Below are 13107 nucleotides of genomic sequence, written 5' to 3'. Positions count from 1 at the left end.
CGCAGGTGCTCAGGACTTGTGCCTCTGTCCTGGACGCAAAGTGGGACATAGCTAACACAATAATATGCTGACAATCATAATTCATAATGCAAGGCGAGTTGCATCCTTGATCACACTCATCAAAGTTAAGGTTGAGCACACATTTTACCAGCTATTAATATTGGTTAACAACTATTTACACTTGAATTACAGTTAAGATATTACTGTACAGTTGTTATGAAGGCTTAATGATGTCAGTTTGGCCTTAAAATGTATTTCTTTTTATTTCCTTGGTTTTGAAATATGGACAAATGGAAAAATCAGAGGATGACCATCTTGCCAAAGCAGATTGTGTTCAGCCTTAAAGGTTCCACTTTACATGTATCACACTCAGTATGTAACAGATATAGTTGAAGTTTGTCACGTCTTCCTAGAGAGTGGCAAAAATGATTTGTTTGAATTAAATATTCTATGTGGTTTAAGTACAAACACCCGCATTGTTTCTTGCACTTTGATTTCCTACCTTACAGGTTGCAGTCAGAGCAGGTCAAACAAAAAGCAAATTCCCTACCTGAAAGTAGAAGGCCTATAGCAAAGGCTTCCAAAGCCACAAGCAGCTCAGCCACTGGCCAGTCCAGAGGGCACAGCTCAAAAAGGTACCCCTCCTCTTTACTTGGCTTGTGTTTTAACCTATGGTGTACATTTTGTTCTTAGTGTCAGATGGAATGCATATTCATTTGTGAGCACCAAGTTTCTTAGATCACATTTTGTTGTTTTCCTTCCATCTTCCCAGAAGCCTTGCTCTCTCTGTGGCATCGTTTGTATTGCAAGACGACCCAGAGGTTGCAGGGACATCTGAACAAGAGCGACAAAGCCACCCGTCTAAGAGCGAAGGCACCCGAGGACTTAAGCGAAGTGAAGCTCCGGACCAAATTAGCACCTTAGGACCGACAGCAACAAAAAAGCCCAAATCCCTGTCCTTACCCAGAGATCATACCTCAGAGACCAAGAAAGGCCCAGCTAAGAAGAGGGCACTTGCTGCAGAAGCACCTGCATCGTCAGGTAGAGGACAAAGTAAGAAAAGTGGGGCCGCTGGGGCCTCACCGGTCCAGAAACGGAAGAAAGCAGATTCTCACCCTGGTCTAAGTAGCACTACCGTGTCCCTCCCCAATCGTACCGAGGGCAGAACTGTTAAACCCACCAAGCTGGCGTCTAAATCAGCCGCCTCAGCCAAAGCTGGGTGCAGCAACGTGACAGACTCCTCCTCTTCTGCCTCAACGTCCTCCTCCTCTTCCACTACAGGCACAAACAGTGCTACCACGCCAGGTGCCCGCGTCAAACAAGGCAAAGACCAGACTAAGGCACGCCGCTCTCGTTCTGCCTCAAGCCCCTCTCCTCGCCGTAGTACCCGTGACAAGGAGCAGGCCAAGTCTGCCAGCTCTTCAAAGTTTGAGTGGGCAACACGCTTCAACCCAAAAGTCAACCTGCCAAAACCCAAACTTTCTCTAACTGGATCATCCAAAACTGAGACCTCCAAACCAGGGCCGTCTGGATTACAAGCTAAACTAGCACGTGAGTTATCAGTATTGAAATGCTCCTGATGATACAGAACTGAATTGGCTTGGCAACTTCCTTGGAATAGTATATGTGGTTTTAAGGTTCAACACAAATCTGTCCAACTCCGTTCTCTGTAATGCTAGGATACCGTTCCTGAATGTAAACAATAATGTGAATGTGTTTCTTTGCAGCCCTTTCAATTTAAGTAACCGAGCTTTGACACTCACCATAACATAGGGCAACAAAGATCAAATTTGTTATATCTGTTGATATGGCAAATTTGATCTTTTATGATCCATGAATATGGTCTGAGCATGACGCATATGCAACCATTTTTAAATATGTCCCATCAGGTGTTGGTTGGGCATCCACAGTCCATATATTTTCTATATCCTCATCCTGTGTAGGGGCACAAGGAAAGCTTTTGTAGAAACTTTGTGTAAGCGTTAACAATCACTGCGATTTTGGCACTTCAGTCTCGTGCATGTTCACGTTGCAGAAAGCTGAGGTCCCTCACCCATATGACATTGCTGATCTGTAAGATGGTCGCCTCCCATGAAGTCACAGACAGACCAAACCTGAGAGAAATGTTTTCATAATTTTAACTCGGCAGGTTTGCTTTTTTTGCCTCACATTGATTTGGTTGGCGTATTTAAATATTTGACATTTGTAGTCATTTAACTTAGTATACAGGTTATAATCCTTCAAGGAGAAATTCAATTTGCACTGTGCTGGATATGTTTTGAACATGCCATAGAGAGAGGAGATGATTTGTAACTTGGAATATGATAAAAAGGAAGAGAAGGTATTTCAGCCAAATATCCGATCTCTTGTTCACCACACCACAACAAATTGTCTTTAGAGGCTTGTTGCAGCTGCTTGACCAAAAAAAAAAAAAAATCATCCTTTTGCTATTTTACTTTTTTTGTGACAATGCTACATTTTTGCAATTTTTTAAAAAGAGGTGACAAGTGTCCCACTTAGGGTTCATCCAGGTGTCCCACTTAGGGTTCATCCAGGTGTCCCACTTAGGGTTCATCCAGGTGTCCCACATAGGGTTCATCCAGGTGTCCCACATAGGGCTCATCCAGTTTTTGAGTTAGTGCTCATTTGACTATGAACTTTATCATCTGTAACATTTAAAATAGATGCAGATTTAAGGCAGTTCTTTAAATTTCATTTGTGTTCTAATCTTAAATGGAAGTGATGGTCAAAACACTTAGAACAATTGGAAAGTCCAAGGAACTGTAGATCATGGCCCATTCATGCCCCTGATGAGTGTATGTAACATTGTAGTTGAAGCACAAATCTGAGTCGGGAGTTTTTTTTAAATTTTTTTATTTTTTTTTTATAAAGATTAGACCTAATTGAAGTTTCTTGGACTGATTACATTATTTAAGACAGGTCAAGTAATGGTCTAGCGAACGGTAGTACATCCTTCACTGCCTTGTATGGAATTAGGTGTAAAAGTCAAGATAATGGCTTAGGAGAAGTTGGTTTTCGAAGAATACATATTCATCTTTTCGTTAGATTCCCCCCAAGCTAATGAAGTGGTGACTTAAACAAGTTTTAGCGAATACATGCAACAATACTGTGATTAAGTGGCTACAGTGCTGCAAAGATTTGTATTTGTTGTGTAACGGTCAGCCTATGTTATCTTTACTTTACTTACTATGCTCTACTTTTATAACCTCAGCACTTGACTTTCACAGGTTTGTTTGCGCAGCGTTGTACCATTCCAAGACAAATTTGCTACTGTAATGACAATTCTCCATCAAACTTTGATTCCCCCTCATGCTAACATTTGACCTTTCCTGTACTTGCATATAAAATACTGATTTGTTACCTGAAGGAATAGGCTACTGTACAGAAGATTTTAAAGTAATTTTTTAATTCACAGTTAGTCTGACCTAGGGGGAAGTCAAGAGAGGCATTTTTGCCATGTAAACTTTGGCATTCAAGTGAATAGTACTTCTGAAAATGATTGTTGGGTCACACTGTTCTTCGGAAGGGCATTTGTGTCTTGGGCTTTTGGCCCAAAAAGGGAGGCTCCTCCTCCTAAGTTGGCTTGGTTATCTGCCTATCAGTTGACTCAGTTATGCTTATAGGCAGGCAGACACACACCACTCTGTTTAGAAGAACTGCACCTCTCATAGTTTGTTCATCTCTCATCATCATCCGAGAACCCTAACACTGTAGTGCATTCACAGCATTAATGGTAAGTAAACCAATGTAAATCACTGTGATTGCCTAGTTCAGGGAGGCATTTTGTTTTGAAGTAATGTCATTTTCATTCAACATTTTAGTTTTGGTATTTGCAAAGGACGCAAAGCAAGGGTCTGATTTCCTTGGATTTGTGATCATAGTCTGTTTAATGTTCTCTTTGAAGAAGCAAATGACTCTTAGGTCTAGCAATGAAGGGTACCCTGTCATAGTGCCATGGTTGCTATTAATACCGCTAGCCAGTCCAGCCAGTGGTACAGGCATTGGAAGAGACTTTTACGCACTGAAAATACATTTCTATATGTGGTACCATGGCTATAAAGTTTTGACAAAAGTCTTAAATCCCTGTTTAGTGTTTGACCCATTTTTTTATGTCACCATTGTTCACCTAAGGTTTGAGAGAATCCACCAAAAAGCGCAGCGAGTCTCCTCCAGCAGAGCTCCCCAGCTTTCGGCGGAGCACACGCCAAAAGACCACGGGCTCCTGTGCCAGCACCAGGTATATATGCCGCCTCCTTAATTTAGACTGGAGAAAAGTATTTTGAATAAATGTGCGCCGTATGTTTTGAAGACCCTTTACTGTGTCATATTACATCCAGAGGACATGAATTCACAGCGTTTAGATGTCCTACTGATTCTGTGATACTTCTGATTAATACATTGGGTGGCCCTTGTGTGGGTGTGTGTGTTTTTTACTGACTCAGAAACTAAGGCCAGGTTTACATAATGATAGTAGTCTAGCTCAGGGGTGTCAAACTCAATTGCACAGAGGGCCAAAACGCAAAGCACACTTTAGGCCGCTGGCCAAACAGGAATAAACATTGAACAGCCCAAAAATCATTACTATTATTATTTTTTAAACATGAATAAGATTCTGAAGACAATCCAATATTATTCCAAAATAAATCAACGTATACTTAAAATGTTCTGCAAAAAAACTATTAAACTATTTGTGCAAATTTAAAATGACCATGCTGCAAAAAACCTTAATGTAAATTTTTTTTGTTTTGCAGTAAAAGCTAAAGCAAGCCTAAACAGTGGCTATTGTCATTACTTTTATTACTAAGGATTGATCGACAGCACAATTAACACCACATAATTTTGCAATCAAAATTGTCTGCAACCCCTGGTTGTTGTTTTTTCAGACTCTTAACAACAATGTCATTTTTCAGTCCTCGTGTCTCTTCCCAAAGAAAAGCCCCCATCTCACTAATGTGCCTGCGGTGGACGCCAGGGGTGCTACATTGTTAGCATGACTTATTCCTGATGGAGTATTGCCAAACATGAAATGTCAGCGGTTTGATGTATTTTTTGGAATGCACAATGAGTTAAAAATGTCAGAGGTGATCAACTTTCCTGGCGACCTGGTGAAAAAGGGGACGTTGGCGGTGGTTTTCCAAGCCATATGCAGCCGTTGGCGTATAGGACAACACTGTTATATATGTTTACTCTTAATTTTTCTCGAGAGCTGTCCAATCTGCTATATGTGGAACATCGCATGACCAATGCAGAAAAGGGTATAGCTGACTTCCTGTGGATGCTATGCTAATGAGCACAACTAGGAAGTTGCTAAAATGTTTTCTTTATGGCTGGTGTCTTTGGACAAAAGTAAAAATACATGCATCTAATTTATTTATACAAATATGCTATGTAAACACAAACGCAGCCTAAACAGTGGCTATTGTCATCTTTGGGGGCTCTGTGGTGACAGATTGTGTTAAAAAAAAGATGTAGACATTTAAACTCCCATAGGTACCATGTCACGATCCCCTTTGCTACTTACCTGAGCTTTTACCCATTTTGCCAAATATGGAAGTAAGTTGTGCAAATACCGGATTCCTTCTTTTTAACTTTTGTAGCTAACCAAAGTTAAAAGAAACTATATTAGTCTTCTTTTCTGCCTGTGCAAATGATTGACGTCTGTTTGGTCACGCCGTTGTCTCTACAATCTGATTGGCTATTCTTTTTGCGCCATGACAAGTTTTAAAATAATAATTAGAATTTAATTGGAGGAATAAAATAGGGAGAAGGATGATTGGGAGATCATTTTAACAATGTACTGTCACGTCACACAGACAGTTTAAACATATGACAGTTTTTTGTTTTTTTTAAACTGCAAACTATATCTTTAATATACATCTTAACAATTGTTTAATAATCTCGGAACTGTTTCCTTGTAAAGAGTATCGAAAACTGAATCCAATTGTCTATAATCCCCTTCTTTGTTTTTTTTATTCTTTGTTTTCATTTTTATTTTATTTTTTTTAAAATACTTTGTAGAACTGATTAATGTTTCAAATGGAAGCGCAAATTAGCTTTGAGGAGCACTTAAATCTTGCCTTTTTTTGATAGGACAAACTTTTAAAGTGTAAAATCAGATTAAATTGTGAAATCACGCCAGTGAACATGGATACAAATATTTAGATGCACCTTAGCCTGTCTTTTTATAGGTTGCAGTCACGTAACGTAACAACGTATTTGCCTTTCTGTGGCCTTACAAGTAATCCACAATGTAAACTGCAGCCATAGATTCAAACCTTGAGTAACAACTGCATCAAATGTCATTAGAAAACAATCTTGTACCTGTTTTGACTTTGACGATAACAGAAATTTTTAATTATTCTTTGGTGGCTCATATTGATTCTGCTTATTACAGTCGGCGGGGCTCAGGCCTGGGCAAGCGTGGGGCAGCTGACGCTCGCCGACAGGAGAAAATGGCAGACTCTGACAACAACCAGGATGGGGCTAACTCGTCGGCCGCTCGCACTGATGAGGCATCACAGGGCGCCTCAGGTACCCACTGACCCATTTTATGTATGGTCTTTGCGTAGAGAAACTCCAGTGCCATACATGAAGGAGTATTGGCCCCCTTCTCAAGTTCTTGTATTTTGCATAGTTTCCCCACTTTAAGATCATTAAACAAATGCAAATATCAGACAAATATAACCCAAGTGAACTTAAAATGCGTTTCGAAATGGTGATTTCATTTATTAATGAAAAAAAGTATTCAGTTACCTGGCCCTTTGTGAAAAAGTAATTTACCACCCTTTTTAAATCATGAATTGTAGCTAGTCAGAATTTTTGGTTAATTTTCACTGATCACACCCAAGCCTGATTACCTCCACACCTGTTCACTCAAGAAATCACTTAAACAGAATCTGTCCTGACGAAATCAAGTCGGACAACAGATCTATAAAAGCTGCAACAATATGACACGAATCGTTCCAAAGAAATTCCAGAACAATCGAAAAAATAAAGTAACCTATCAGTCTGGAAAGGGTTACAGAAGCTATTTCTAAAGCTTTAGGATTCCAGGGAACCATAGGGAGAGCAATTATCCTCACATGGAGAAAACATGGAACAGTGGTGAACCTTCCCAGGAGTGGCCAGCCTACAAAGATAACCCCAAGAGAACAGCAATGACTCATTCAGGAGCCCACAAAAGAACTCAGGACAACTTCTAAAGAACTGCAAGCCTCCCTTGCCTCAGTTAAGGTCAGTTTTCATGACACGGCAGTGTTCTAAGTCGAAAACCACTGCTGACCAAAAAACATAAAGGCACATTTAGTTTCGCAAAAAACTTTTGGAAGAATATTATATGGACTGACGAGATGAAAGTTGATCTTTTTGGAAGGCCTGTGTCTCGTTACATCTGGCGTAAATGTAGCACAGAATTTCAGAAAAAGAACATACCAACAGTCAAACATTGCGGTGGTGGTAGTGTGATGGTCTTGGGCTGCTTGCTCCTTCAGGACCTAGACAACTTGCCGTGAGAATTCTTCTCTGTAACAGAAAATCCTGAAGGAAAATGTTCAGTCATCAGTTTGTGACCTTAACATGAAGCGCACTTGGATTCTGCAGCAGGATAATAATCCAAAACACACCAGCAAGTCTACTTCTGAATGGCTTAAAAAAAACAAAATGAAGGTTTTGGAGTGGCGTAGTCAAAGTCCAGACTTGAATCCGATTGAAATGCAGTGGTATGACCTTAAAAAGGCCATTCATGCTCAAAAACCCTCTAATTCAAACAATTCCGCAAGGAAGAGTGGGCCAAAAGTATCTCCACAGTGATGTGGAATTCTCATTCTAGGTTATAGAAAACGCTTGATTTCAGTTGTTGTTGCGAAAGATGGCCCAACCAGTTATTAGGTTTAGGGGACCATTACTTTTTCACACAGTGCCACATAACTTTGAATAGTTTTTTTCCTTAATAAATGGAATTACCATTTAAAAGCAGCATTTTAAGTTCCTTTGGGTTATATTTGTCTATTTACATTTGTTTGATCTTAAACATTTAAGTGGGGAAATTATGCAAAAACCTAGAATTTGACTAGGGCGCAATACTTTTTCACTGCACTGTAAATATAGTGCAGAGACTAAAATAAATGTAGTAACTTCATTACCTCATACTTTTCTTAGAAATTAAATAAATCCGTTGTACCTTTCTAGCTTCAAGTTCAGTTACTGGAGCAGTAGGCATGACCACCTCTGGAGAGAGTGAATCTGATGACTCAGAAATGGGGAGGCTTCAAGGTACCTCAGCTCTACTGATACTCATCATTTGTTTACCACATCTTTTCTTATAGTCATGATCCTTATGCATGCGCATTGTGTCTGAACCTGCCACATTGTGTGCTTTTTATAGCTTTACTGGAGGCCAGGGGTCTCCCCCCACATCTGTTTGGCCCCTTGGGACCCCGGATGTCACAGCTGTTTCACAGGACCATAGGCAGTGGTGCTAGTAAGTAGTAGCATCTTACCTTTGCATATCAGTCATTTTAGTAAGAACTTGAGAATTAGTTTACAATTTGTGACCATTCTTTGTCCAGGCTCCAAGGCTCAGCAGTTACTACAAGGTCTGCAGGCCACAGGCGATGAGTCTCAGCAGCTCCAAGCTGCTATTGAGATGTGCCAGCTATTAGTAATGGGCAATGAAGAAACACTCGGTGGATTCCCTGTCAAAAGTGTGGTGCCTGCTTTGGTGAGGTCCCCCCCCCCCCCCCCCCCATTTGTTTCAAAACATTATTGCACAGCCAAAATCACCCCACACTGTCTTTTTACTTTAATTTGCGACACTTATTACCAATTTGACCAGATGCTTCTATTTGTTCAACTTTCTTTTGCAGATTACACTGTTGCAAATGGAGCATAACTTTGACATTGTAAGTATACTGAACTTTGATCACTGTTTTTTTCCATATATTTTTTAATGTAATTCTCTTTGCCCCCAGATGAATCATGCCTCCCGTGCACTCACTTACATGATGGAGGCCCTCCCTCGGTCTTCTGCTGTGGTGGTTGATGCTATTCCCGTATTCCTGGAGAAGGTAAGACTCAGGGACATCGACTGTTCCTATGTTGCAATATGTATGGATGACCTTTATATATACTTATGCGGAATGTCATGTCTGCAGCTTCAGGTGATCCAGTTTATTGACGTAGCTGAGCAGGCCCTTACCGCCTTGGAGATGCTGTCGAGGCGACACAGCAAAGCAATTTTGCAGGCTGTAAGTGTGTCATGTAACAAATTTTGTCTTTATTCGCTGCGACTCCAAAATTACTCTACAAAACTGTTATTCCTTACAGGGTGGGCTGGCTGACTGCCTACTCTACCTAGAATTCTTCAGCATCAATGCACAGAGGAATGCCTTGGCCATAGCAGCCAACTGCTGCCAAAGCATTACACCTGATGAGTTCCACTTTGTTGCTGATTCTCTGCCTCTGTTGACTCAGAGACTTGCACATCAGGTAATTAATTCCCCATGTCACCAACCACATTTGTCATCAGGTTTTCATATTAGATTAGAAAACAAATTAACAGGAAAAACTTATCTAATAGTTGCACCAATTGGCATGCAGTGTGTTCATCAAAAAAAGATAGTGGTTGTAAAGGACAAAATACTTGTTCTTTTATGGCCTCTGCAACATCGCGTGGACATCGGGGACAGTGCCTCTGGACTGGCAGACTGGGGTGGTAGTCCCACAGGGGGGGGGTCAGCCTCCCTGGTAAGGTCTATTCAGGAGTGCTGGAGAGGAGGGTCCGTCGGGAAGTCGAATCTCAAATTCAGGAGGAGCCGTGTGATTTTCGTCCTGGCCGTGGAACAGTGGACCAGTTCTACACCCTCGACAGGGTCCTCGAGGGTGCATGGGAGTTCGCCCAACCAGTCTACACGTGTGTTGTGGACTTGGAGAAGGCGTTCGACCGTGTCCCTCGGGAGGTCCTGTGGGGGGTGCTTCGGGAGTATGGGGTACCGAACCCCCTGATACGAGCTGTTCGGTGCCTGTATGACCGGAGTCAGAGTTTGGTCCGTTTCCAGTGAGGGTTGGACTCCGCCAAGGCTGCCCTTTGTCACCGATTCTGTTCATAACTTTTATGGGCAGAATTTCACGGCGCAGCCAAGGCGTAGAGGGGGTCCGGTTTGGTGGCCTCAGTATTGCAGCTCTGCTTTTTGCAGATGATTTGGTTCTGTTGGCTTCATCAAGCCGTGATCTTCAACGCTCACTGGAGCAGTTCGCACCTGAGTGTGAAGCGGCTGGAATAAGAATCAGCACCTCCAAATCTGAGACCATGGTCCTCAGTCGGAAAAGGGTGGCATGCCCTCTCCAGGTCTGGGATGAGATCCTGCCCCAAGTGGAGGAGTTCAAGTATCTTGGGGTCTTGTTCACGAGTGAGGGAAGAATGGAACGGGAGATCGACAGGCGGATCGGTGCAGCGTCTGCAGTGATGCGGACTTTGTATCGGTCCGTTGTGGTAAAGAAGGACCTAAGCCGCTCTCGATTTACCGGTCGATCTACGTTCCTACCCTCACCTATGGTCACGAGCTGTGGGTCGTGACCGAAAGAACAAGATTCCGGGTACAAGCTGCCAAAATGAGTTTCCTCTGCAGGGTGTCCGGACACTCCCTTAGAGATAGGGTGAGAAGCTCGGTCATCCGGGAGGATCTCAAGAATAGAGCCGCTGCTCCTTCACATCGAGAGGAGCCAGATGAGGTGGCTGGGGCATCTGATTCGGATGCCTCCTGGACGCCTCCCTGGTGAGGTATTCCGGGCAGGTCCCACCGGGAGGAGACCCCGGCGACGACCCAGGACACGCTGGAGAGACTACGTCCTTCGGCTGGCCTGGGAACGCCTCGGGATCCCCCCAGAAGAGCTGGATGAAGTGGCTGGCGAGAGGGAAGTCTGGGCGTACCTGTTAAAGCTACTGCCCCCGCGACCCGACCTCCGATAAGTGGTAGAAAATGGATGGATGATGGATATTTTTATTTAAATTGAAAACTGTTTGATTTGCCTGGCTACTCAAAAAGCAATCCTAGTAATTGTATCACTTAGGATCTTTAAAGTAGGGCAAGAGTGAGCTTCTTTTTTGTGTGATTTTACCAGTTACAATCTATATTACTCCAGGTGTGGTTTGTGTTGTAGAATTTACTGCTTCACAGTCACTAAGAAAAATGACAAAGCCACATTCTTGAACATTATTTATTCATGAATAATTGAAAATATGACAGCAATGCAATTTGTTGTACACATTTGATGTAAAAATGTTTCAGATTTTCTAATTTGCCCTATTTTTTTTACCCCTCTTTAGGACAAAAAATCTGTTGAGAGCACTTGCCTCTGTTTTGCCAGACTAGTGGATAATTTTCAACATGAGGAGGTTCGTTCCATACTTTTTGTAGTTTATTTTTGAGTACCATGTGTCTCTCTTTGATTTTCTGCAAAGCCAATTGGTTATGTCTGAATCAACAGAACTTGCTGCAAGAAGTGGCATCACGAGACCTTTTGACCAACATTCAGCAGCTGCTGGTAGTGACACCTCCTATACTTAGCTCTGGGATGTTCATCATGGTTGTGCGCATGTTTTCCCTCATGTGTTCCAACTGCCCCTGCTTGGCAGTTCAGCTCATGAAACAAAGTGAGTAACAGTCCCCTTAACCTTGTAACCCCAATGGTTCATGCTTCATGTGTTAATTTCTCCTTTAATACACCCTTGAACCAGGAAATCTATGGCAGTTTTGCTCAGCAGTCCTGTCTGTGCAGGTTGTTCTATAGAACAAGAGTTTCTATTCATTTTTGCACACAAATTATTTTAAACTCAGCACAGTTTTCTTCATTGGTGCCTATTTCACACACTCTGTATGTAAACACATCCTCTACATCTATGTCAGCATTTTCAGGTATAGGTAATATTCAGATTTTGCTTATCTTGGTTATTGAGCGTTCCCTCATTATATAGTGGGTCATTGTTTGTGCCCCCATTTTATCACAGATGTTTTAAGCTATAGTTTATGGGTTTTTACAGTATACTTGCCCTTGCATGTGTAATAGGAGAGCCAGTTGCTGATGCACTTTTCAGCCATTTGATTTCAGCCATTTGTTGAACGCCTGGAGAACAGTAATACAAGTAAACATAATGAGCACACTATAATAATTGTTCTAAAAGAATTACAATCTCATTAAATGATGCATTTAACTTTTCGATGCACTTTGTAAAGAAGTATTCCAATGCTATAAGTTGGCCTCTAATGCAGATGATGTGATTCCTCCCCCCCCGCCCCCCTTTTCAACAGACATTGCAGAAACATTGCGCTTCCTCTTGTGTGGGGCATCAAATGGCAGCTGCCAAGAACAGATTGAACTTGTACCACGGAGCCCTCAAGAGCTCTACGAACTGACCTCCCTTATATGGTAGCATTGATTTTCTCTATACCATAACATATTTTCTTTTCTTTTTCCATATTAACAGCTTTCTTTATTGGTACTGTTATGTTTGTTTCTGAACAATGTCCCTTTTGATCAGTGTGTCATGTTTTATTGAGCCAAGGCACCCATTTTACGTTCGAAAAATCTGACAGACACACACAATAAGACAAAAATTGTTAAGTTTTTTATGTGAGGAGTCTGTTACAGATAATAATAATTAAAAAAAATCATTGTAGATTTGAAAAATCAATGTGTGAACCAGGCCTCAGAAAAATTTGCAAAATGGAGAGAAACAAGCATACATATTTTGTTTAATATTCTCAATTATGCTGGTCTATACATGACTCCTCAGAAAAACCTAAGTTCTTCACAGTGGTGGTTAAAATAGAATTCCGGTGCAATCTGAAACTTTCTTCTCCCTCTAGTGAGCTGATGCCCTGCCTGCCTCGAGAGGGTATCTTTGCAGTTGATGTAATGCTGAAGAAGGGCAGTGCCCAAACAACTGAAGGGGTAATATGGCAATGGAGGGATGATAGAGGGCTGTGGCACCCTTACAATCGTATTGACAGCCGCATTATTGAGGTATTGATCCACTATAAGCATATTGTGAAATATTCAAAGTTGTATTGCAGTGGGACCAAAAAGTAT

At 41.7% G+C, this 13107-nt stretch overlaps 1 protein-coding gene across 7 annotated transcripts in view; it reads left to right on the top strand.

Moving 5' to 3' along the window:
- trip12 (thyroid hormone receptor interactor 12) overlaps nt 1–13107 on the top strand; it is a 38231-nt gene that overhangs the window by 3150 nt on the left and 21974 nt on the right. For all 7 annotated transcript variants that reach the window (XM_061782940.1, XM_061782934.1, XM_061782939.1 and 4 more), the window contains exons 3-17: nt 510–635; nt 773–1551; nt 4153–4258; nt 6416–6552; nt 8209–8292; nt 8405–8500; nt 8589–8740; nt 8886–8921; nt 8991–9086; nt 9174–9266; nt 9346–9507; nt 11345–11413; nt 11506–11671; nt 12327–12444; nt 12885–13041. In XM_061782940.1, coding sequence (XP_061638924.1) covers nt 510–635; nt 773–1551; nt 4153–4258; nt 6416–6552; nt 8209–8292; nt 8405–8500; nt 8589–8740; nt 8886–8921; nt 8991–9086; nt 9174–9266; nt 9346–9507; nt 11345–11413; nt 11506–11671; nt 12327–12444; nt 12885–13041 — 2377 coding nt within the window. The remainder of the gene's footprint in view (nt 1–509; nt 636–772; nt 1552–4152; nt 4259–6415; nt 6553–8208; nt 8293–8404; nt 8501–8588; nt 8741–8885; nt 8922–8990; nt 9087–9173; nt 9267–9345; nt 9508–11344; nt 11414–11505; nt 11672–12326; nt 12445–12884; nt 13042–13107) is intronic.

This window comes from Phyllopteryx taeniolatus, chromosome 8, assembly GCF_024500385.1.
Source record: "Phyllopteryx taeniolatus isolate TA_2022b chromosome 8, UOR_Ptae_1.2, whole genome shotgun sequence".
NCBI classification, from domain to species: domain Eukaryota; kingdom Metazoa; phylum Chordata; class Actinopteri; order Syngnathiformes; family Syngnathidae; genus Phyllopteryx; species Phyllopteryx taeniolatus.
This window is presented reverse-complemented; position numbering and strand designations above follow the sequence as displayed.